Source organism: Nothoprocta perdicaria, unplaced genomic scaffold, assembly GCF_003342845.1.
Source record: "Nothoprocta perdicaria isolate Ctin4 unplaced genomic scaffold, notPer1 scaffold_337, whole genome shotgun sequence".
In the NCBI taxonomy this organism is placed as follows: domain Eukaryota; kingdom Metazoa; phylum Chordata; class Aves; order Tinamiformes; family Tinamidae; genus Nothoprocta; species Nothoprocta perdicaria.
In genome coordinates, this window is record NW_020455574.1 from 51,485 (window position 1) to 77,701 (window position 26,217).

Here is a 26,217-nt window from a genome sequence, read left to right on the forward strand (position 1 = left end):
CTGGAAGACTGCAGATCCGTTTCCAGGTGCAGTGAACCCCAAAAATGACAACTCCCAGAGCWGCAGGCAATCCCAGCCCAGTTTCTCGCTGGCCTGAGAGCGCGTGAAAGCAAAGGTCTGTGCAATGGTTGTGCCAGGTCTCCTGCAGGCATGAGCACAGGGATGGCCCTGAACAGGGCACGGAGCCGGGATGGAGACGGTTGGATGCACTGAGCGGCATCAGTAGATGATCCCCTCTGGCTCCAGCAGCAGGTACTTCTTCATGGCGGGCGGGATGGYGAGCAAGGGGACGGCCCTGTGGCACCTCTCCAGCAGCGTCTCCCGGATAGCGCATCGGCACAGGTGCATGAGCGACCGCGGCGAGTTGCTGCACACGGCAAACAGGGAGTCGTAGAAATCCTGGTGGCGCTGCAGGAAACAACAGCGGGTTAGGGCAAGCAGGCCCCTYCCGCCCATCTCTGCCCCGTTACACATGCACCGTGGCAAAACGAGGTAAAAACACATGGCCATCCCATTCCTAGAGCCTCATCCAGGAGCCAGGGCTTACTTGATTTAGTCAATGCTGCATGAAAACCTCATACTTGTCTCAGATATGTAGCATTACTTAAGTTAAAGAATGCCTGATGATGTCTTTAGGTTTAGTCCATCAGTCTGAGGTGGACTTCCTTTGCTAACTACTGTTAGTCATCCTAATCGGAGAAGAGCTTCAGCCAGCTCAGTGCAAATTAACTAGTTATTGGTCTAAACCTCACTGCAGGGCAGCCAGGCAATAAATGCACAGTGTTGCTGATGACTTAGCTGGAGCTAAGAAATAGAGCAGCCCTATGCTTGGTCATTGCCTCTCTRTCCTCGGGGAATAAATAGAATTATGACTCTGTAAAAGAGAAATACAGGTATCGAATTAATAATGTTGAAATAAAGGTAGTAAATGGTAAATATATGAGAATAATTAACATTTCTCCAGTGACTTTACCTAATTTGATATTGTTGCTATCTGACAGACCTGTTTTTTTCAGATGGATATTTTGTTTACTAATGGGTACAGATTTGTGTCAACAAAGTGTTGTCTCTGGTTTCATGTCAAATTTAGCAAGTGACTTAGACAACAAAAAACAGCAATGGCAACAAAAACAGAATAACTCCAGACTTTTCAAAACAGAATGTTTCAATATTTTAGATAGCATTTTTGTTTGAAAGTGCAATTAATTATCTCCTAGATAATTARTAGATAGAAATAGATAGAAAGGCATGATAACTATAACCAAGGCAGTTGCAAGGCATTGAGGGCTTACCTCGAAGACGTCGTCAGGTATGGCTGCCTTCCACTTGGATGTCCATTTGATGTGCTCGTAAGAGTTGATGACCACCTCCACAGCTCTTGGGTGGGAATGACAGGCCTGTAACACCTGCAGGCAAGACATAGACCAGGGATATTTTGATTATGGGCAGAGCTTTCACACGGGTAAGAGCCTCAAGCTTGACTGTCTGTCTGTTCTATCAGTATATTAAATTATCCCTACCTATTTTGCTTCCATCCTCAGACCACCACAGCTACAACAGCATGGCTACTACAAATAACAGGAGTTTCACTTATACATTACAAGGAGAACAAATCTCCTCTTCTGAATCAAAGTTACTTGGCTCCTGGAGAAGACTTGGAGGTGACAGGATTCAGATGCAAGGCTTGCAGTCATGTGAGGCGCCTAGACCCCATGGTCTGTCCAGTGAGCAGAGAAGGGCCACTGGCTTTTGTAGCCTGTATGGAATAGCATTTTGCATTTGCACTGTCCTGGGTTTGTTTTTGTATAGGATGCAGATCTTCCCTCTAAGGATAAATTTCACTCTATGTATTTTACAGACTGCAAAATACAGTTTRGAAGTGTCACCCAGTCTCAAACACAAAAAAAAATAGCTTGGTCCAGACTGTGCTCCTCACTGGTTATAGACAATGGCCAGCCCCAGTCCCACAGAAGGTGTGGCATTTTATTTAAAGATTTCTAGTTGCTTAGCCTGTGGAAATTTTAGAAATACAGAAGAGAAGCTGCAATATGTTGTTTAGGACAGAGGATGAGAGAGGATGAGTCCTGATTACAACAAGCAATATTACAACAATTCCTTGAGAGAAATCCTGCAGTTGTTTCTCTCTCTCTCTCTCTCTCTCTCTCTCTCTCTCTCTCTCTCTTTTTTTTTTTTTCCTCCATCAATTTTGAGCCCAGGTCCATCCTTTCCCCTTAGTTGCTCACATTTTTTTCCTGGGAGCAACCCAGTGCTTTATGGAAAACCACTTTGGCTTCAATTATTTATTTATTTTTAAAGGTTAAAAGTGACGAACTGAACTCTCTAGTCTGATCTTCAATATTTGGTACAGGCCATGAAACATGATTCCAACCAGTGAAGCCAAAGTGAGGTTCAACAAAGCTGTATAGGTTTTCTGAAGTGGGGAAAGTGAATCTGCTCTGAAATATTAACTTGAACCAGCACTGAAAGTTTGGGTTTCTAATTGGTACAGAATGCAAATTGAACCTGAGTCTGGGTTCTGGAATTAGMGAATGTAATTTTGCTTCTGTTAAATGATGTCGATCACACACACAGCTGATCTTGCAAGATTTGGGGCATTTGGGGYCCATAGTTAGCAAGACTCCAGCAAATGGAGATACCATCAGACCCTGCAGTTTGGATCTCTCATCCTAGTCATGTTCAAGGCACCACCTCTCTCCACTACCTCTCCTCCACACAGAGCACTCCTTAACCTTGTGAAACTGCAGAGGATATATCCGAGCGGCTCCGTGATTCAGCAGCAGCTGGTAGCAAACCTCAGGCTGTGCGGCTGGCCGCACGGGTGTCACTTTTAAGATGTACTGCAAGGGTGCACAGCCGTTGACATCCATGATGTTGGCCTCTGCCCCTGCCTCCAGCAACATGTGTAGCAGCACGTGGTCACAGTTCCAGGCAGCTTTGTGGAGCGGCGATTTGAAGTCCTCATCACGAGCATTCACTTCAGCTTTATAGTCTAAGAGCATCCGACAAATGAGGTGATGGTCTGGGCTGTAGATCTGATCCTTATAGTGAAGGGACCAGTAGACGGCACAGGCCAGGGGAGTCTCCATGTGCGCGTTGACAGCATCAACGTGTGCTCCTTGTTCCACGTAAAAGGCCACGAGCTCGGGGATGCCCAAGCGAGCAGCTGTGTGCAAGGGGGTCTCCTCCTCTTGGTTGTTTGTTTTTATGTTCACGTTTGCTCCTGTGTAAGAAAGACGATGGGGAAGAAATAAACACAACAAAATCCTGGCTCAGACATCTCTCTGCTTGAGCCCTGCTCTCTATTCAAGGCCAGGGCAAGGAAGGGCAGCGAGCTTGAAAGATGCTTGTGGAAATGCAGATAGCTAGAGGCACAGATACTGCATTTTGTAGGCCTCAAGCAAAACCCCCAGAAGCTTTTGAGATATTCTTGGATCTGGCTGCAGCTGTGAGTTGAGAGGAAAGGACGTTTGCTGCTAGATCCATAGGTGATATTGAAAATATAAAATTGAAAAAGCATAGCTGAGGGTTTGGATCCTGTTGTTAAGCAGGCTTGATAAAATCACTGACTGTGTGCAGAATTTCTGTTCCAGCTGAAGCAACAGCACCATCTTCTGGGCACTAGAGTTTCTGCACAGCTGGAAGGGGCAAAGGAGCCTAAATTCTGCCTTGCTCTTTGCACGGCTGCTGCCAGAATAGTGACCCGTGTCCCTCATTCCTGCTTGCTGTAGCGTGGCTGTCTAACTGCAGCTACTGGCAACTTGCCCTAAACAATACAAATTACTACAAATTTTGAAAAAAAAAAAAAAAAAGAAGAAGGAAAGGTTGACAAGAGGTTGACAAAGGTTGGCAATATAAAAACATGCAGGGACCAGCAGTATGGGCAAAGGGCTTCCTCCAGAGATGGAAGATGTTGAAGCTGGATAACTCCATTTCTTTCCTTCAGCCAGAGTCCCCAGCAATTTGGCAATGAAACACTGGGGCAAGTTCAAGATAGATGGCCATCCCAAGTCTCTCTAGTCTCATGAAAGCGTGTATTGCATATGTCTTGGTTGTATTGCACCAAGACTGAGGTCTAAGGACTATGGAGAAGAAGGGGGAGTCAAAAAATGCCTTTGGGCTGGAAAACCCAAGTGCTAGCCCCAGTGAGTGCAAGGCATTTGCAGTCACGATGACTTCCAGGAGAGGCTCAGCAGCCTATGTTTGAAAGCAGCAAATAAAAACAGGATCAGTTTTGCCTGTTTGTTGAATTGCCCAGACTAGAGATGATGAAGCTGCATTCACCTGAACTGACCCCGTGAGACACCACTGAGCAGGGACAGATGGGGAAAATATGCCTGGGTAAAATATGATGTAATGACGTTGAGTGAAACCTGGTCTTTGGCTACTGAGAAGTGAGGACAGGTATGTAAACAGCAGCCCAATTGTGTCCAGAACCAGCCCCATATTTTTTGGAGCTGCTACATTTATCTCACATGGGGGTTTAAGTTTACAGAGTGCTCTCTCTGTAAGCATGAAGGGTAGCCTGTGAGGGAGTAACATTCTGTTACTGATGGTGGGGAGCAGAGAGAGACTTCTGAATATGACCTTTTGTTTGCATTCCTCCTGTGCTATATTTTCTAAGAGTACACTGGATTTCCTAAGCTTTTCCACGGTGGCAAATTTAACTCCTGCTGTCAACACTGTTTGCTTTGGGCAGGACACAAGTGGCAGCATTTGTTTTCCTTTCTACTAAACAAAATAATACATGTCTTTCCAGGAGAAGAAAAGCGACATGGTTATTCATTTGGGCTGGCAGATTGGCTTGTCCACAAAGCGTACTTGGGATCTGCATTCAAGAAAAGCCTACAATATAATAACAAGTGTAGCAAAAAAAACACAAAAGCATTTGTAATTGCCATGGCACAGTGGGGTAATTAGGAGAATCTATCTATTTGCAACTATAACCTTGAAGGTCTGACTCTGCTGTGCACTTTATGACCATCTTTTACTGTGGCCTGAGTCACCTTCCTTGTGTTAAGGAACCAGTGTGTGACACCAATGTAATTATCTGGGGAATTATGTCCATTCAAAGCTTCAGTGTTACAGGTAGTCAGCGACAAAATGAATTTTAGTTTGGGGAATATTTCAGAATATTTCAGAATATTTCAGAAGTATAATCCTACATAATACTCTTTTTTCCCCCAGTATGGCTGCCAACAAATTAACAGAGAGCATGAAAAACTGCCTCCAGTTTTTCAAACCAAGTCATTAAAAAAAAAGAGATTAAAAAAAATGGAAGAATTTTGCCAAGATCAAGGAAATTTGAGCACAAAAGAGGAGTGGAGGGGCACACTTTCATGTGAAAACATTTTAATAGTAAACCTAGACGAGGAAGAGAGAGAAAAAAAAAAAGAAAAAGAAATTCCCTGCAGGGAACCTTCCCATGGAGCCAGTAGGAGCGGGCAGGAAGGGTGAGATGGGAAGGTGGGAGCAGCAGGGATGGGCGCTGGGCTGGTGGCAGTGAAAGGGGACTTCAGTCTGGGACAGGGGCAGAGAGAAACATGAGGGTGAGGAACTGGGTGGGAGACACCTCATCTGCTCAAGGAGGTGGGAGAAAGAAGATGTGAGTTTGCTGTGGATGGGAGCATAAACACACCCCTACTTTGATGACTTGCATCTTAAGAGAAGCCAGATACCCCACCACTGGGAAGGCCATGAGAGCCTCTCCAGAGGGACCTTCTCCAGCGCTCGTGCTGATCTTCTGCTGTGCCTTACCTCTCCAAACCAGCTGCTGGGCGCACGGCATGGCGGTGCGTGACGTGCAGAAGTGCAGGGGCGCCTGCCCGCTCATGGAGAAGCAGTTCAGCTTCGCCCCGTGGCTGCAGAGGATCTTGAGACACTCAACGTTGGCCAGTTCGCACGCCACGTGGATGGCAGCTTTGCCATTGGGCCGGCAGTTGATGGTAGCTTTGTGATTGAGCAGGACCAACAGACTCTCCAGATGCCCGTACATGACAGCGAGATGGAGTCCAGTTGCCCAGGATATTTTTAATTTGTAGCTAGGCAGCCAGTACCCTGCACAAAGTAAAACTGTATTACCATCCTTAGCTAAGATTTTCCTTTGGATCACCCACCTCCTGAGAGGGAAACAAAGGTTGAAGTTCTGCTTTAATTCACTGTAATTTCAGTAGCTAGAGGTTGATGTACACAAAGTTCTTTCAAGCATAACTCCTTTTCATTAAGCACATTCACTGTGTGTGCTTTTGGGTAGCTAATTCCCATGTAGCTGTACTCTGAAGGCAGCTTTCTTTTTTTTTTCCTCATGACTTCTGTAGATGGAATTAAAAGAAATTCTCAGAGCACTTGAAATGCCACCAACTTAAAAAATAGGGGGGAAATGAGATCTCCAGCCTGCCGATGGCTGAATAAATGTGACATGAGAATAAGGAGGCAGCATTTACTGCTGCCAGTGACTCAACAGCCAGGCATCGTGCTGCTCGTGCACGGGAGAGCTCGGGCTCTTTCTTGCGTGTCAGGAGCTGGGCTCGAGCTTGCAGTGCTGCATTGCACCCAGGCAGCCCCTCGCAGCGCGGCTGCAGCTGGGTCGGGCTTCCTGCCACCAACAGCCCTCAGCCGGGGGTCTCCAGGCTGCCACAAACCTTGGAGACACACGTGGTGACATTTCAGCAGGAAATTTAGTCCCCAAATCACCCAATCTCTTCCTCTCTCTTTTTTCTCTTTTTGCATTTTTTTTTTTGCTTACAAACAGGTGTAAGACCAAATAGCACTTAATTTCCTATTCCCAAGATAGGACTGAAGGCTTAATGACTGCACTGAGACAGTCTCATAAGTGATTACTATAATCATTTGTTTTTAAAAAAAGAAAAACAAAGTAATCATCAGTGGAAGGGCAGCGTGATTCTAGGAATTTTTTCTCCTTTTTTTTTTTTTTTTTAGGTATGGCAGCTGCATCTTAGCTAGAATGTGGACATATAACATTTTCTGAGTTTGATTTATTTCTTTTCCTTTGGACAACSGTCTCGTTGAATACTCTTATCATGTAAAAGAAAGAAAAATACTAAATATGCGCAATGAGGTCAAAACAATTCAAATCCTGAATCTCCAGTTATATCTAGCTTTTCATTCTTAATGTCACAAGGATGCAGTTTTCACAGTATAGAGTTAGACAGAGAGAGAGAGATGGGGAGGAAGGAAAGAGGCAGGTTGAAACAAAGTGCTGGTGACAGGGAGAATCTTGGATTAAAGTTCCTCTTGCCCTCTTTGTTAAATTGCACATGTGTCTCTTAAAATAGACGTCAGTAATGCAGTTCTTGTAAGCCTCTGCAAAACGCTCGATTTCAGTGTAAAGGGTACAGTTATAAAATTGACAGTCAAGGCAGCAGCTGCACCTGCTACTCTGGCCAGTCATCAGTGGCATTTTGCTGACAAATATAAGCCAAATATAAGCATTTATTACTGCCAGCATATGAGATGTCAGAGGTGACAAATAGTCTACAAGACCTGTGAGAAAACTATTCTACAATCCTTTTCCCCTACTTTTTAGTTCTAAATTTTGGGACTACCAAAACCTTTGCCAAAATAATCCACTATGTCCATGGTACTCAAAACCTTTCTCAAGCCCTTAACTACAGAGGTAATGGCACTTTCTGTAAGAAACCTGATTCATTTGCTTCTCCCAAATGGGATGCACAGGAGGTTGGTTACATCTTGGGGCCTATGTGTATAGCACAGCAAAGCTCCTGAGCAGGCTCCCTGCCTAAATTCCCATTCCTTCTTGTCAGCAATGAGCTGACTTATCTCACAGGGAGCCGAACCTGGTGGCTTGAATGCTAGAAAATGTACAAATGTGAGTCATTTACCACGTGTGGTTAAAAAACAGCAGGAAAGCAATTCTGAAAAGCCGAAGTCTTGCTCTAAATAGCCACAATTTTCCTTTCAGAGAACACTGTGGATTTCATTTGCCTGTTCTGCCATGGGTGAGCTTCCTCATGGGTGCCAGGAGCATCTCCCTGCTCTCTGCCCAAACCCCCGGCATCCCTGAGCCCAGCAAACTGACCACCAAGGCACAGAGCTGGATGCAGCCTGAGCTCGCGGGAGCCTCTTTGTGCTTGCTTGAGCTGGACACAGCAATGGTGYAAGGTCAGGGGGAGCCTGCAGCCTTGTCTGAGAGGGGCAGCAGAGCAGCTCTCCCACCCRTGGCATCATTTCGCCACTTCACAACCTCAAAACAATGAAGGTTGGAGGCGATCCCTGGAGATCATCTAGTCCAACCTCCCTGCAGAAGCAGGATCACCTAGACCACATTGCACAGGGTTGCGTTCAAACAGGTTTGGAGTATCTCCAGAGAAGGAGACTGCACAGCCTCTGTTGGCAACCTGCTTCAGTGCTCTGTCATCCTCACAATCAAGAAGTTTTTCTTCAAATTCAAGCATGTTTCCTGAAACACTTCCTGTGTTTCAGTTTGTGATCATTGTCTCTTGTCCTATCACTGACCATCACTGAAAAGAGTCTGGTCCTATCATCCTGACACTCTTCCTTAAGGTTTTTGTATAAGCTGATGAGATCCCCTCTCAGTCTTTTCAGGCTAAACAGGCCCAGCTCCCTGAGCCTCTCCTCATAAGACAGATGCTCGARTCCCATCATCATATTTGTCACTCTACACTGGCTCTCTCCAGTAGCAACATGTCCCTCCTGTACTAGAGAGCATAGGACTGAACTCAGCACTCCAGGTATGAACTCACCAGGGCTGAGTAGAGAGGGAGGGTCACCTCCCTTGTCCTCCTGTCAATGATCTCCTGATGCATGCCAGGAGGCCTTCTTGGTCACAAGAGCTCATGGCTGGCTYGTGGTCATTCTGTAGTCCACTTGGATGCCCAGGACCTTTTCCACAGAGCTGCCTTACATCAGGTTTTCCCCAGCTTGAACTGGTGCCTGGGATTATTCCCCCTAGGTGCAGGATCCTGCACTTGCCTTTGCTGAACTTCATGAGGTTCCCTCCACCGTCTCTCTGACCTGTTCTGGTCCCTGTGGATGGCARCACAGCCTTGCTGCCTTGGGCCTGCTAAAGCTCAGGTTGTCTGGATAGTGCATAACAGGAGAGGGGCAGGGGATGACTTTTCTCCCCTCTCCCTGCTCCAGCAAGTCCTCCTCTCCAACCATGGTTAGTTGGGCTTCAAGAATAATAGCAAGATTTGTGCAAGAGTTGGTAGATTCTCTTCTGCTTCRCAGAGAAATACAGTTAATATCTGCTGTGATTTGGGCCATTAGGTGCATCTACCTCAGCAGAAAGCAGAGCAGTCTCCAAAAAAGACAGGTTAATGCTTTCAGCCAAATGATCTACAATTAGAAACCTGTGTGTTAATCCTGTGGCCTAAGATGCATTTAGCTAGCAGAAAAAAAGAGTATTTTTAAGACATTTTTATCACTGAGCAATAAACTTGCTCTCTAAGGAAAACAAGCCAGGACTGCAACATCTTCACCCTTATGAAATCAAAGACCTGACTGTTAAATGAGAAGCAAACACAGCAGATGAGAAAAGGTGGGATGGTGGTCCCTTCTTTAGGGCACAGAAATAAAACTGTATTTGTTATGCTGCTGAGACTGGAGGAATTTGTCTCCATAAATAATTCTTAATTTCTGGCAAAGGTCTAGTTTATGGTTTTTTAAGGTTATGGTTTACTGGTTAGAGTTTTTTAGATTCACATGAAGAATCTGTTGGCAAGTAAATACTGAAGTGTGTTGCTTTTAATGGAGCTCACACTTATTTTATCATTTTGAGTTGTAAGTTTTYAGAAACTCAGTGTGTCCCTCCATGATGTTTTTACTGATGGTTTGTTCTGATTATTTGATAAATACAACAGCCTACCTTGCTTTGAAAACTGAGTCTCCCATTCAGCAACATTCAAGATTCACAAGACTTCCTGAGGACTGAGCTAAGGACAATTCACCATAGAGTTATTGTACACTGAAAATGGAAGACATTGAACACTTTATGTTTCTCAATGATCTGTTTATGTGACATACCAGGTATGTGCCACAAAAGTATATATCGTGTTTAGCCACATGTCTATTCTGGGCTTTGCACTTGAGTTCATGTGAGGAAATGCAAAGCACTGCTCTTTCTATCCTTCCCTGAACCAGTGACACAGAGGCTCGGTTGGGTCTCTGGCCTGCCCTTGTCTGAGCCCACGGATCCAGATGGCAACGTCCCCTCCATGGTGCCCACGCGGTGCAGGATGCAGCCCCGGCCACCACCTCCCCATGGAGGAGAACACAGGCTCCTCCTCAGCTCCCGGCTGTCCTATAAACCTACAGCAGTTTTGCAGCCCATCAATCCACACGCATGGCAGGGTCTGCAGGGACAACCRCCCTCAGCTGCTTCTAAATTACTCAAACCCATCCACTTCCTGCCGTTGTGTTTACCTTTCTTGTAGGAGGCCAGAATCAAATTTTCGTCTTCCACTTCAAACACTGTGTCCACGTCTATTTTCTCCTGGCTCAAGAGCTCTTCCAGTGTTTCATAGTCGTTTGATTTCAGGGCTTCAAGAAAAGCTTTTTTCACTAACTTGGCAGCTGCTGCTCGAGTCAATCTCCCCTCCATATTCTCCCCTTCTTTGTACGTCTCCTCCAGCTCCATTTCCAAACGTATTTGTTTGTGCGGTGAAGAGGGGTGCACTGAGGTCCTAGAGCAGAGTTGCATGCTGAAGCTCCTGGAGACCAGAAGGTAATTTTATCACTAAGTCATGCTGATCTGCTTGTTCTATTTATATAAGGATCATTTCAGGGGTTGAAATGTCACTCTTGGATATCACCACACTCTTTTTATGAAGGCGAGGGCAGACATGCTAGCAATAACATCAAAATAAGAATGATCTTCATGGGCTTCATATACCTTATGCTTCATTACACACATGGTTACCCTCTGTTCCTGCCATATACTCACATTAAAAGACATTAAAAGACACTAGCCCTGGCTGACTGAGAATGCTAGTTCTCCGGTGGGGAAATACTCATGCTTCTTTACATGGTTACCATTGTTGATTAATTGACCACAGGGAGAAGTGATGGTCTCTCTGCAGATGCATTTTAACTAGTGCATTTAACTAGTGCATTTCTTGCAGGAAACTGCTCGTTCTTTCTCAGGACAGTGTTCAGGACGTCAGCCCTGATTACATTACTGCAGCCATCRGGGAGGTGTTCAGGGCAGCACCTCTGCTGTACAGATCTCACAGATGCTCTGACCTGCAAGGCCTCAAGGGACATTCCTATCCCKCCCAAGCTTCCTTACAACATACCGAGCAGCAGGATTTTCCTAGACCTCACATGTGCCAGGAGGCCATGCATCTCCATTGGTTCTTCTCTCTCCCYTCCCTTCATCTGAATTACCCTTCATCTAAACTGAGAATCTTTCACTCTCCCTCATGACTCCATCACTCACTGAATCCATCACTCAYTCCCTTCTCCTGTCGGCTCTGCCAGTCCTGTCCCTGTCCATGGGCCAGCAGCAGTGTGTGAAGATGGATGCAAACCTGCTGTGAGCTGCTGGCATGCAGTGCACACAAGTGGTTCACCCAGCACTGATGACATCTGCACCCGTTTGAGGTCCTAATGAGACCACAGCTAGTAGGAGACTTCTTACTCTTGATTTAAATGGGCCAACATCAAACCATTAAGAACATATTTTCATGCTTCTTCCTGACTTACAAGTTCAGCAGCCGAGTGGGCTAACGAGGAGATGTGAGCTGGGTGATATTAGAAGTCATGTCAGCCCCTCTGCTGAAGGGGTCCTATCAGGGGCTGAAGCCCCTCTGGTCCTATCTTCTCAGCCAGCTCCATGAAGACTTGCAGGACATCCATCCATGGCAGTGCTCCCCATGTCCATGCTAGGGCAAGTGCGCCATGGCAATGTTACAGAAAAATTAACTGAATTGTGACATTTTGGTGTACCTCATTCCTAACTGCATCTGAACGAAGAATACCACYTTCTGAAATAAAGTGTTCCCCTGAGGTATTTGGTTCAGATCCGTAATAAAGTTGAGGAAGGCAAAAGATCAGCCCCAACGCTCCAGACATCAAGTCTGTGTCTTTCTAGCCTTACTATGAGGTTCAGTGCCAAGCTCTTATTGCCTTTACCTTCCCTCCTACATAACTGCCTCCTGCTTTCTTTGTAACGTTATGCTTTGTGACTCCATTCTGTTCTTTAAAAAACAGATTAGTGCTTACCTGCCATGAGCAAAAGGATAAGATGTGAACTGTAGATTTTATGGAGTTCTTGTTACTTGCACCTTTTCTTTAACTACTATACCTGAAAAATCCAGTATATAGATTTTTCTATAGCCACTGATAGGTGGGCTACAGTCACCTCATCTTTGCTTTTCTCCATGAAATGGACTAGTTTTTCATTTATCTTTGAAAACAGCATTAGATTTATACAAGGTCGTACAATCTAGCTGCGTTTTGAAAAGTTCACACCAGTACCTCTGCAATCTGCTCTGCTGTCTGAAGCTTCACAACAGATTATGGTAGCAAATTACTGCCTCCCTGCTGATCCATCAGATTTGCTCTTGGTTGACAGCGGATGTGAAGCAGTTTGCAATAGCTTGGGCCACAGTCAAAGAGAAAGTTAATTAAAATCACCTCACATTTGTCAGGATCGAAGARGAATGCACAGGGACAGAGCTCAGATCAGCCAAGGCACTAGAACTTGCTCAGTAATTAGTATGGCCTTGCTCTGATTCTCACAGAAATCTTCTTAACACTAATGAGCCTTAAAAAGAGAAAGGAAACAAGTAGAGATACCTGCCTGCTTTGTAGTTAGTGCTTTTCTGGATACCCATATGGATACCCATGTAACTACCATATGTAGTTAGTGCTTTTCTGGATACCCATGCTGCTTTCCTGCATGTGTTTCATGTTCAAGAAAAAAGAAATGGCCTCATGTTTTACATTGACAAATAATCATACAAAACTTGATTCTTTTTTTTAAGAAAGCACRTTACAAGTTTTATGAATTTGCTTACAGTGATGTGAAATTTATTTAAGAATATATAAGTACTGAAAATTAGTGGTGAGACAAAGTGACTGATTTTTCCCAATATCTGTATTTTTTATTACTTTTTTATCCCACAGCATACCACAAGGTGGCAGTTTGATTTCGAAAGTCAAAACCGATGGTCTCCAAGCCTCTGAACTGCCAAGTATTCTGAACATTTTACCATGAGACAATAGTACGTCACTGGTTTATTAGAAGCAACATTTACAAGGATGATTTATAGGTTAGACTTATAACCAATGTGATGGGCATTGCACAGCACTCACTGTTTCCACTAAAAAAAAAATCAAGTTTCCAGAAGCAATTGTCTAAATTAGACAGCTAGGGCAAAGGCACAATTTTGCTGGGGACCCAAAATCCTGCCTGCCTTGTGCTCCACACGACACACCGTGTTCATAGGCACACAAATGCCTCACTGGGATGGGTTGGATCAGTCCCTCACAAGTCATGATGAAGAAGAAYGTGAGAAGGGCTGCAGTAAGCTGGAGAAGAGCAGGCAAAGACCTTCAGGTACACACTGATTTTCGCTTTAGTCAGTGGTGCTCTTGGTGACTTCAGATAAGCTGTTGAGGACCATCTCTATCAAATAAAGCAGGTCATTGTGGACATGATCCAAGGTCCTTTGAAGTCAAGGGACATATTTTCACTTCCAGGCACATGTCTTTTATTAGGTGGGCACTGAGCAGCAGAACTGAGCTGGGGAAAGCTGCCTTCAGTGGAGTGGAGACACAAAGGGAATTTCAGAGAGGAGAGGATGGTCTGATGAGAAGGATGGCACGTGGGTTTGTAGGAAAGTCAGAGGCARGAGGAGGCAAAAACAACTTTAAGGAGAGAAGGAGCATACGAGAAAAGATGTCCTGGCAGGCTGTGCAAAATGTGTCTCCTGAGCTGGAACTCCTCCGTTGGCACTTGCTGCTGCAGAGTGAAGATATATTGGCAGCTACGTGGCTCTGCTGGTATGTCCACAGCAGAGCTGGGAGCAGCTCCAGTGGGGCAGTTTTGGAAGGGAGGAGCAAAGCCCTGAAATCTGTGGCAGGCAGAAAGCCAGAAAGAAAGCAGTCCCCAAGGGCAGCTGTGATGCAACTGGAGCAGCASGGAGTTGTTAGTAGCTTCCACATGGAAAACTCTCCTGGTAGAGGTCTGAGGGACCTGTAGCACCCTGCAAATTGGGCCTGTGCTACAGCTATACTGTCAAAAGGCTTGAGTTTGCAGGGTGGGCATGGAGAGCACCCGCTGATGCAGTGTGACCCTTCTGCAGCTCCAGCAGGGCTGCTGCAAGAACCCTCCCCACCGSGAGGGGTGTTGAAACACTGCAGGTGTCCCACAGCTCTCCATGTGCACCCACATATTGGTGCACTTGGCTGGATAGATCTCCACTCAGCAAGGCAGCACCCTCTCCTCCCCTTGGCAGATCACTGGTTAAAGCCGATTACTTAAGTACGAAAAACAGGGCCTCCACGTGAAGCAGTCAGTCCTGCTCAGAAGCCTCATACACTCAGAAATGTGCTGAACCTCAGATCTGCTGCCCCTGAAGCAAGAAGTGCATCCTTCAGTTAATCCCTCGCTTTCATCTCTGCTGAACAGTACAAGCTCTTAAAAATATGTTGCAGTTGTGATCCCAATTCACTTATTTTCCTGGGGCCTCTGCAGCCTCTGCTGCATCAGCCCAAGTTTCCCACGTCACTGCCCGGGCTGCTRACAAGTCTATTGTTTCTTCCTGACATTTCTCATTTCCCAAACAAGATTAGGCAGTCYTTTTACTTAGCTGTCCCACATATCTTTTCCAATATTATTATTGCTTTTTTTTTGCATTCTTCTATGTCTTTCTGCCTGCTTTAGCCACTGCTATATTTTATCTGATTTTATTCTAGAATGCTGACTCTGAGTGCAGAAATTACATAAATCTTTCCCATTCTCCTTGCTCTATTTTTTAGTGCGGAAAAAAATCCTTAGCTGTGCCAAGTGCAAACTGTTTTTTTCAAGGTACTCAGCTCTTCTGAGAAAAGTCCTCTCTGTAAATTAATCCCCATAGGTTGTTCACCCTTCTTAGTGTCATCAGTTTGGAATTCTCCTCTTTGTTGTATTGCTTCACTTTTGTTCTCATTTGTTAGGGACAGGAAGGGGAAAAAAAAAAAGGGGTCTCAGATCCTCAGAAGTATAGACATTTATGTCCCCACTCCTTGAAAGTCAAATTCCTAGGAGCTGAGCACCTTTGTATCTCTGAGTGACTGGACCATCTACTCTTGCTTTCAGCAAAAGCAAATACAATTTAGAAATGTATACTAAGAGATGCTCAGTCTTGAGATGTGTGTGTGTGTTATGAAATTATTAGTTCATTCCAATATTTCCTGAACTTCATGGCAAGATTTCACGGTGAAGGCTGAGCATGTTCTTCCATAGATCTCTTTTTTGGTTTAAATGTGTGCTATTTCCATCTTTAGCTCCAGAGACCCATTTCTTTTGTTTCTGCACATTCTTCCACATCCGCTATGAATGTATTCATTAGGATGTCCAGAAGCTACTGAGTGTTACAGTCAAGGTGTTATATATTGATGGCAGAGTGGTAGCATTGAGTTTAGGGATCTCTTTAAAATGTCCATTAAAAAAAAAATCAAAAGTACACACAGAATATTCTTATTTTGCAAAATAGTTTAAAAAATCACCCTTACCTAGATACAATGGTGTTTGTCAGAGTGTTTGTTTAAAGGCATATATATTTGCAAACAAGCTGTATACATAGGGAAATCAAAATCAGGTGTTTTCAAGTCAGTATTTTCAAGGAATGGTGAAAAAACAAATCTTACCTAACCATGTGGAGTGGAAAATTCTTCTCATATTTCTGCAGCTTTGTGCCATAGTATCTGGCAGTACTTAAACTTGGGGGATTTTGTAACGAGAGCTAAAATGTAAATCTCGTACAGCTCTCTCCTCCTGCTGAAGTGAGTCTAGGGGCTTAAGGGAAGCCTGTGGAAAGCAGCTCTTTGGGGGCGAGTGTTGCCTCACAGCAGTGAGACCAAAATAATTCACTGCCCGCAGAGAGAGCCCCGCAGGAGGCTCTGTCCCTCCTGTGCCCTCCCCGGGCAGCCTGCCCACGACTCGGCCCGTGTCCCGCAGCGTGGCCAGCGCTGAGCTCGGACAGCCCACGGCCAGGGAAGAGATGCTCTCACGGGGCCGTTCGCAGCAATTTGTGCCTTGCCTGCAAAGCAAAGCTGGGGCAAGGCTGTGTGTGGAGCTGAGCTGGGGTATTATGAGATGTTTCCTATATATTAAGTACGTAGTGTATAAACTGACCGAGTTTTTYGGATAGGCAAGCAGCCAAAGTATGGAAGGCTCTCCAGTTTTGCAAGGATGGCAACACTCCAAAATGCCAGTTGTCTTGGATTCAAGTACTGACACGTAAAGGRATATTAACTCATTCGGTAGTAGCAGTGCTGCTTGCAAGCCCAAGAATAAGACTGTTTCTGCTGTAAAGGACACAATTTGAAGTGATGCCAAGAAAAAACATGGAAGAATCTGCTAAGAGGGAGGAATGTGTGCAGAGGGAAGACGAGATAGCGCTAAAASAGGCAGAGCAGAACCAACAGGGTTAGGTGGGGTGATGAAGCGGATAGGGAATGTGCAGCATTATGGTGGTTCCACAGCTGCTGTGCACTCGTGTGACCATGCCAGGGGTCCCAGTGCCTGGTTTTGACCTCCTCTGTTGCCTACATTTCCCACCCTCTCCCCATACATCCGTTGCTGATAAACAGCGCTTCTTGGCTGCTGCATTTCCAAGCAACGTAAGCTGTCAAGCTCCCTCCTTCCAGTGGCATCTCCCCTCCCTGAGCATGACAGACCAAATCCTTACTTGCAGGAGTAACAATTTAACTACATTAGTCTACAGAATGTGCATTTTTATGGTTACAACATGGGATAAGCCTTGCTTCCACTGCAGGAATCCCAGTCATACCGAGAGGCACCAGAGCCGCATGGGGACAGCGCAAGGCAGAGCTAACGTTGACGTCCTTGCAAAGGATGCAGAGCCCAATCACGGCTGTCCCGGTGCCTGGCAGAGCAGAGACAGTGGGAACAAATTCCTCCATCCTACAGAGGAGACCTCAGCATGTTTAACCATCATCCTGGGTCCACTAGTAGAAAAGCCAAGAAAACAAGCAATATTTCTCATTRCACTCAGAGTCGCCTTGAGATGGATCAGTTATTAAAAGATTCCCTAAGGAAAGAAAATGACTAATGTTTCCATTTACTTCTTGTGCTGAATGATTGAGCCATTAATATGGCTCAAACCATTAATATGGTTAAAACATTAGCATCTTATAATGATTTGTATTTTGGTCCTACTTGGAATACTGTTTGTAATATTATAGAACATYGACTGTAAAATTATATTCACTCTAATCAAGTCTGAGTGCATTTACTAAATCTGTACAGTAAAATGTGCTTGCAGTATTAAAAGCATTTTATTTCCTTTAAAAATCAGTTGCCATAGTGACCAATCACAACTTTCTCAGTAGCTTTGTCTAAGAACTAGATACAGGTTTTATTGTTGATTTTTTCTTTTTAATTTTTCCCTCTGTATTCTGTGGACCAAGTCCTCACTTCAATCATCTTTGTTCTATTTATACTCTGTTCTTTTTCAATCATATTCTCAAATAAGTCAATAGGAGCTCTGACTGAGTTTGAAATATAGGGCATGACTTTGGCTCTTCAGTAATTATGGAAGAATTGGAAAAACACAGTGCTGCACACTGTGTGTCTTCTTTACCATTAATCACCCAGAGGTAATACACAAAAGAGTCCTGAAGTTTCAAAAGCCTTGAAAGGCTGATAACTGATTAATGTCAAAGATATAGTGAATTGCATCTGAAATTGAAAAACATTCATAGAAAAGTCTTTATATATATATATATACACATATATATGTATATATATATATACACATATGTGTATATATATATATACACATATATGTATATATTATTATATGTGTATATATATATATATATTATTATATGTGTATATATATATATACACATATATGTATATATTATTATATGTGTATATATATATATATAATCCAAACCTTTAAAAAATCAGCCTACTTATCACATCAATAATGAACTCTCTTTTGAGAAGTGGTAACTTAAGATGTGTTTTTACTCCTCCTTGAGGTACATATCTTATCCCTGGGAGAAATAGGGAGTTAAGAGCCTGCACACCACTGTATCTTCTCTTCTGATGGAAGACTTCTGCAMTGTTAGGCAGCAAAGATGTTTCTGGAGTGAATAGATAGAGGAAGCAGATAAGAGAAGCTCTTGCTACTCATTTTCGCTATCACCTTTCCCAAGACCAGGCTTCTATTTCCTTGGTAAGAACAGAGAAGTATAAGAAAACTACAGAAGGTTGGATGCAAGCTGGAGCAAGATAGCCTGCGAGATGATGTGACCCCTTGCAGCATGGCAACAGTTAGGTTAAAAAAGATTTTTTTTCTTTGACCAAACATAGATATCCACAGGGTAGACATCTGCCTTGAAGCTTGTCATAAAATCATCTGGGAAAGTCTAAGGTGACCTTGTAGGGCACAAYTCCACTTGTCCTAAAGTGATGGTCAAAAAGGCATCAGACTTACTTTAGAAATACTAGTTTTCTTCTATTAACTGTAAAAGAAGCCTAAATAATGTAGCTTTGGAATCATATCCTCACTATAGACATCTAAAGTCAAGTGAGCATCAGTGTCCTAAGGGCACTGCARCCCTCCTTGCCCTCCATATGAGACAGAAAAGACAAAGCCCAAGTCTGTTTCGAGAAGCAGCTGTTTCACAGCCAGAAGGATTCACACTCCACTCGCCCTGAGTCAAAGCCACCCTTCCACATCGCTCCCACCAGTTCCCTGTCAGTCTCTCTGCCCTTGGATCCCACCCCCTCCAGAAAAGTGAGGCTCGTGACTACCCAAAGGCTCTGGCTCCACCAAGGCCATGTGCCTTGTTTGTGCCATTTCCAGAGGAAAACCTGTGATTAGTAGGTCTCAGTGATTTAAGTGAGCATTGAATTAGGCCTTAGATTCCTTTTGTGCATAATATGTTCACAGTTAAGGCTTAAAAGATAAGTAGATAAGTAGTTTATGAATCTATATGACTTATATCCTTAAATAAATATATATCTTTAAATAAATATATATCTTTATAACAATATTTGTCCATATATACCTTTACACCTGAATGAAAGTATTTTAAAAGTTAAGTATTCAGAACATAGCCACAGTAAGTACATAGCCACAGTAAGTAAACTGTCTTATATTTTAATAGTATAATTGCAGGTATCTTTTGGCACTTCAACACTTCCTGCCAGTGTATGTCAGACTGCTTTTCTATGGAACAGTATTGCTTTCAGTTTGCTCTTAAAGCTTAAGGGAATATAAGCTGAAAGATTTCACACTTTAATTTCATTTTAAATGTAATGGAGAGTGGGTAATAATACTTAGTCAGTGCTGCGTGTTGCTTGCATGCTCTGCAAGCGTAGGTGTCCGTCTTACCCCGTATACCTTCAGGATTACACAACAGGGCTTGTGGGGGAGTGCTGTTTATTTAAGTTCCAGCTCCATGATAGGGTATTTGGCTTTCACAGTAGTTCTACCAATAGGGATTGAATACTGGGAAAAACACAGACAAAAGTAAAGCAATACGTATCTGAAGTGCTTCCATTTGAAAGCAGCGTTAAGGAGGTATCATTGCTCTTGCTTGCACTTAGGCAAGTTCATGGGCTGCACTTGCGATAAACCCATATAACCATCAAATTCCTTTAGGACTGTAATTACTTTTGAGTGCCAGAAAATGCAAGGGAAGCTGATGCCATTACTTCTCGTGTGCTGACTCTTCTCTCTATATAGGACCCCAAGACCCTGACAGTACCTGTTGCCCCTCACCCTATATGTCTCCTGACTTCAGCTGAACACGAAGCAACCTACACATTAGRAGTGTGGCTTGGCCAACTCGGTATACAAAGAATGATCAGGCCAAACCAAACCACTAGGCACACAGAGCCATTTGTTCTGGAAGTGAGGACATTAATTTGGATCTCTTGGCTCATCYTCACTGTCTGAAACTCCAAATGCTCCAGGCACACTTTGCCTCTAGTCGCCTCTGCTTCCTTGGTTTCAGGGTGGGGCCACCATCTTCCCTGTCAAGAAGCACTAAGTGCTTCCCATAACACCAGGTTACTACTGATTGCTCCATTAGAGCAGATTCATTTGAATTTCTCCTTTTCTCTGAGTCATGTAAGAGCCTCTGAAGCCAAAACCTACACTCACGTATATTGGAAGTAACATCAGTGAAGCAYGTGTACCCTGTAGGAGTTTTTGTGCTTTTAGGGCTTAATAAGGTAGAGAGCTTAGCGAAAGTAGATGATATAGTATAGTATAGGGCACAGAGCTTAGGGCATGGAGCTCGGAAGATCTCGTGCTGTCGCGGGAGTTAGGAGCRTAATTAATTTATGCAGTTTACTGATAACCCCATGCCATACAAGGCGAAAAGTAGAAATTAGTCTCCCGATTGGGCAGTAGGTGAGTTTCCGCATTCAGCTGGGGTATATAGGCAGACKGAACTGCGCAATAATCGCCATTTTGCYGCATCCCCCATAGTGATATCCGTGCTCTAGGGCCCTGGGGTGAGGACAACCCCAGGTCAGTCCAGCTAGCGGAYGAGGCTTGCCGACCCCCGTCGGCAACAGTACCCATTGCTTGGAAGTGTGAGAAAAAAATCAGACGGACCTTGGTGGTGTTATACTGGGCTCAAACTGTTGTAGATTTGAAAGTAAGCTTGGCTGTAAACGTGAGACACTCCAAAAAGTGAGAAACCATATGCTGGCATCAAAATTCATGAACAGATGTGGATACCAAAACCTGTCTGGATGCCACCCTGTGCCACATGTGTGCCTGCTTGAGCGGGAAGGTTGGACTAGATGATCTCTAGAGGTCCCTTCCAACCTTGAATATCCTGTGATTTGCCATAAGTCCACCTATCTACATCTACTGCATTCATTCTCCATTTCCTCTTATTGTCTGCTTAATGGTGTTAATATATTTTAAGATGCCCATAGTTTATAAACAAGTTATATACTAAAACTCTTAACCAGAGAGTACCTGTTTTAGCTCCAGACATCATTATATAGTATGTATAATTTTTTTTATGTTTGTTCAAGTATTTGAATGGCAGAACAATTTTCTTCTGTTCTTTGTCTTAGTAAAGTATTTCGAAAGCTGTTCAATTTCTTAATCTGACTTCACAGAACCACAGAACGGCTGTGAAGATCTACAGATCTACAGATCATCTAGTCCAAACCCCCTGCTCCAGCAGGGACACCCAGAGCACGGGGCACAGGGTGGYATCCAGGTGRGTTTGGAAGATCTCCAAAGAAGGAGACTCTACAGTCTCTCTGGGCAGCCTGTGCCAGGGCTCTGYTACCTTCATAGTAAAGATGTTGGCTTTCTTCTAGGCTTCCAGCATGTCTCCTGTTCTCTATGACCACTTCATTTTACTGAGATGTTGTATCCTGGAAATCTAGCTTTTGTGGCTTCTTTTCTGACAAATTTGTCTCACATTTGCAATGCATAAGTGAATGAGTTTACAGGTATAGCTTTGTTTAATTAGACATTTCCCCCTAATTTCTTTTGTGTTACTGGGCTGGTCTGCTTTGCAGGCTTTGATGCCATCAATATGTTGCAAACTACCACATCAGTTGGTTGTGAGCCTCCTGTGTTGTGACACTAAGTCCACGCTTGATAATTAGGATAGGGTGCCTGCTTGGGAGGTTAGGCTGGACTATGCATCCCCTTCTATCTTGGAGCATGGCCAGGTGTGCAGTGTTTTGCCTGACGCTTGCCTCAGTGCTCACACTGGTATAGATGAGCTTGCATGAGTCTTTGGCAGTGGTTAATATTTGACAGTGCTTCAAATCTCAGTGTKGGGGAGGTCGTCCTGACTTTTTTTACCAGCAAGCGTATGAGAGTCATTCATGTAGAGTGGGCTGAGACTCAGTATGCTGACTCCCTAGTGTCTGAGGCTCCTGGTGTGCACAGGATTGAAGATGACAGGAACATGGCTCATTGTTGCCTGCATTTGAAGTCAAGAGCCTCTTTCCTTCCAGACGYAGGACTTTAATCTTTCAAAAAGATTAAAAAGATTGCACTGGTCTCCCTCCCCTGCATGACCGTGATCAGTCACCATGTTGGAGGCAGTTCACTGCCAAGATGGCAGAACTTCACCTGCAAGACTTAAGCGTTGTATTGTCCTACTAGCACAGCACACTTTTGCCTGGATAGAAAGGGCAGCATTATTTGCTTTATGTGCTTGACTAGGCTGTCAGGATGACAGTGCAATCAAAGGCATCAGGAGTACTCTGCATGCCCAGAGCACTATCATCAGCCAAGGGCAGAGCGCCTGGGTGAAGCTCTCTGACTTTTGATTTAGCCTGGCATCTCTCCAGTTTAGCAACTCCACCACCTATAAAATAATTAAAACATCTCCCTTCTCTGTTATTTCCTGATGCAGGAAGAAGCACTGAAAAAAAACGCTGTTTATCATAAAAGATGGTAATCAAGAGCTGTGCAAGGACAGAGCTTTGCTTGGGGCTGTCTTTGACAGTGACAGGTTTTGATGTTACGTCCTCATGGAAAAGCTTTGCATTGCCCTGCATCACCACAAAATAAACAAAAGAGATTCATAAACTTATCTGGGCATCCAAATTTATGTGTGTGCCTCTGGGCTGCTCATGGCCAACTGTGCTGGAGGCTTTGGCTGGCTCTGCAATGGCCGGGTGGAGACCCTTTCTCTGCTCTTTTGGAACTAAGACCAGGCTGTGAGCCAGACTCTCCAAGAATCTTTTCATCAGCCTCAACAGCAGATCCCTTGATATTATTCTGGTGAGAATTTTTCGCAGCAGTTGGAAAAATCAATGKATGTTGCTATCACTGAAGGAGTGTTCACCTTTTTGTGTGCAAAAGGCAGTCAGACACTGTCTTCTTGAACCTCTCGAGGGACAGTGTTTTTATTAGGCTCATGATATACACCAGTTTTATAACCAGGTGGTGACTCAGCTTGCACATATTGGTGGGGTGATAGCAGGGACTTTGCCTTGCTCTGTGGCAGCTGCCGAACAGCCGTAGGAAACCCCTGCTCTCTGCTCTTGAGTGAGGACCTTCAACTTCATCCAAAATGAAGGATGCAGGGCTTACTGAATTGCTGGGATCTTGGAGCGAGCAATCTGCAATTTCCCTTTGATTCCTTTTATTCCCCAGGGTTAACACTGCTTTAGGGCCRCAGCCTTTGCAGAAATTCTTGTAATCTTTAACCTCTGCAGCTTTTGAAGCACTTCCACTCATTCCAGTCCTATATGCAGCAGTATGCAAAACCCAGGATTTGCTTGTGCTTTCCACATGGTTTTATGCTAAGCAGATTTCTTGCTTTCCAGATGTTGTTTTTACTAGAATCTTGGTGCAACATCTGCATGGTTGTCAACTGGAACCTGATGGATTGGTCCTTTTCATTAATCCAGCCCTGATGGCCACATTTGGCAAAAATGGATGAGTTCAGTTTTAGAAATCAATACAGCATATTGAGTCTTTCCACATTGATTTGACACCTACCCTATGTTTCTGCAGTTGAGCTATGGCAGTATTAAGGCTGGTCTCTAGTTGCTTCCTCACATCTGCCTGGTCTTTGTGTCCACATGTCATCTCCTGTATTTGATTCACTGTTTGCAGAGCAGCTCTTAGACAGTGACTGCTCTCTGACTCCTCAGTCATTGCACAGCAAATCTGTTCTCTGGGCCCTCCCAGCTTGGGTAACTCTCTCATTGCAAGTGGTTGCAACACAGTGGCAAAAGCAGGGAGACACTGGTGCTTGAATCCCAAATGCAGCCAGTTCATCTTGTGCCTCAGAGCTAATGGGACAGTCCCGGTAAGGATCACCAGGCTTATAACACACACTGCTGGGAGCATTTTGCCTCTGCTTCCCTTTCTCATGCTGCCTACACAGAACTTTTTCCAACCTTTATGTCCTCACCGAGTCAGTATCACCACATCAGCATGWCGAGTGAGGTGTTTCACTGGACTGTCTTGGTGATGCTATTGAGATCCAAGCAGAATCGTTCCTTGATTGCATAAGGGTCGGTGCAATAATGATTTGATCCTCGGTGTTTTCATAAGCCTTTTTCAACTAACAGCCAGTACATTAAACAACATTCTCAATTATCTGTGACGATGCATCCCAATACAGTCAGTAAGGTAGAGTTAAACATTCCATATCTACATGTAGGCTTCTGTATTTAGTCAAGAGACCTCTTTCCTCTCTAGAATGCTTTGGAGTCCTATTCTGACCTTCATTCTTTARCATAAATCCATGGTAAATAGTTTGGCAATATAGGTACCAGTGCATTTACTTTGGATTAACATTGGTAAAGTGAGAGTAAATCCGAATAAAAAAAAGTTTAGTTGGTTTAGTAACACACAGCTTCAATAATGACTCAGCATGATGTATATTGAAACGATTGTGAAATCAAGGTCTGTGTGTACTAATCTGTTATTTTATCAGAAAAGATAATACRTGATAGAGAAGTAGATATAAAGGGCATGTGCTTAACAATTGAAAAAAAAGTAAGACTTCTAAGGTTTGTAGGAGTAGAATTTACTCCTTTTACCTTTAGCCATGTTAAACTTTTGGCTTTCTTTGGCACCTAGCTTACCTCCACCATATGTGGAGGGAAAGCAAGCAAGCCAAGGCACCCTCAGAGTCCTGCTCATCCTCCTTTACCCACATTCCTTGTGATGGACTGAACCCACTTTGTACATGTTCACAGGTCTCTTCTTTGACTGTGGAGGAGTCAAAATGGTTAAACTGGATTAAGACTTTTCTTGTCTCCCTTCTCTGTACATTCTGGCACTTGACACCTTCCCTGACTGAAATCCTACAGCAGATAACATGCAGATGCCTCTTTCCTGCTTTTAATGGTTATACTACATGAACAGAGGTTGCTGCCAGGATTTGGCCATGTGTGCTAAAGGTGAAGRGCTTGGGGAGGTTTGTTAGAGACAAAAGAGCAGAAATGTGTATTCTAGCTTTGCTCTAACAGGCCCCAAGGCTAGCCGGGACTTTGCTTAGGATGAAAGTTGCCCCCAAAACCAGGCTCTTCCTCCACTATGGGATAACTTCAGGTGAGRTTCACTACCTCAGGCATCTGCAGAGTTGATTCTTCTACTCAAATGTGCCTCTTGCAATGAGGAGAAATGGACACTTCTTAGGGAAAATTTCTTGGTCTAAATTAGACATGTTTCATGTCAGATGCTGCCACAGAGCGACAGTTTAGCTGCTCTGACTATACAGGATACCTACATGCCTCAACATTAGCAAAACATATGGAAAATGAGTTTTTCACCTCAAAGGAAAGTACAGATGTATTGCATCCATTATGTGCCAAAAATGAGATCCAGACAGGAACTAGTATGTGCTCTGTCAAGGTGTGTTATAAATAAATAAATGGAACATACTGTGTCTACAAATGGTGCTGCAGCTGGTTGAGGTCAGAAATCATTCTTGCCTAAGCCCTTTTACTCTTCTGTAAAATACAGTGAAAACAAGGTGCAGTGGGGCTGCTGATCTTACCTATGCCATGAGCTGTATTTCCCAAAGTTAGACCATAAATAAAGGAAAGCCCTTGGTTCTAGGTGTATTTTTGTCATACTAGGTCATATAGACGTATAGTGTCATACAGGTATATTTGTGTCATATGGGTCTAGCAGTTTGTCACCCCAGTGCCCCAGCAGTGCACCCCACCACACAGGCCACCATTAAAGCAGACTTGGCGGAGTGCGACCTGTAGGCAAAGACACTGCTTTTAACTCCAGAGTCGGCAAGGACCAGAAAGCGGGAAATTTGGAAGTTGTGGGAGAGCAAGAAATACTTTAAGTCCTTTAATACTTTACTGCCACAAAGGGCAGCCACACTCAGGTGCACCCCTCCGCTGCCCCGGGCCRGAGAAGAACTTTGGTTGCCTGGCTGATTGTTGGAGCGGCTTCTCCTCCTTCAGAAAAGGGCCCCTAAGCGGGACCTGGGGGCGCGGGGCCGGGGGCGGCGCTGCGGGCGCGTCCGCGGGGCCGG

The 26,217-nt window shown here is 44.2% G+C and overlaps 1 protein-coding gene across 1 annotated transcript; it reads right to left on the minus strand.

Moving 5' to 3' along the window:
* Positions 1–219: 219 nt before the first annotated feature.
* Positions 220–10,657, minus strand: ASB4 (ankyrin repeat and SOCS box containing 4). Its single transcript, XM_026043729.1, has 5 exons — positions 10,444–10,657; positions 5,776–6,075; positions 2,751–3,241; positions 1,293–1,406; positions 220–408 (listed from the first exon to the last, which is right to left on the minus strand). The coding sequence occupies exons 1-5, from the start codon at positions 10,655–10,657 to the stop codon at positions 220–222; spliced, it is 1,308 nt and encodes a 435-aa protein (XP_025899514.1).
* Between the last annotated feature and the right edge of the window lie 15,560 nt (positions 10,658–26,217).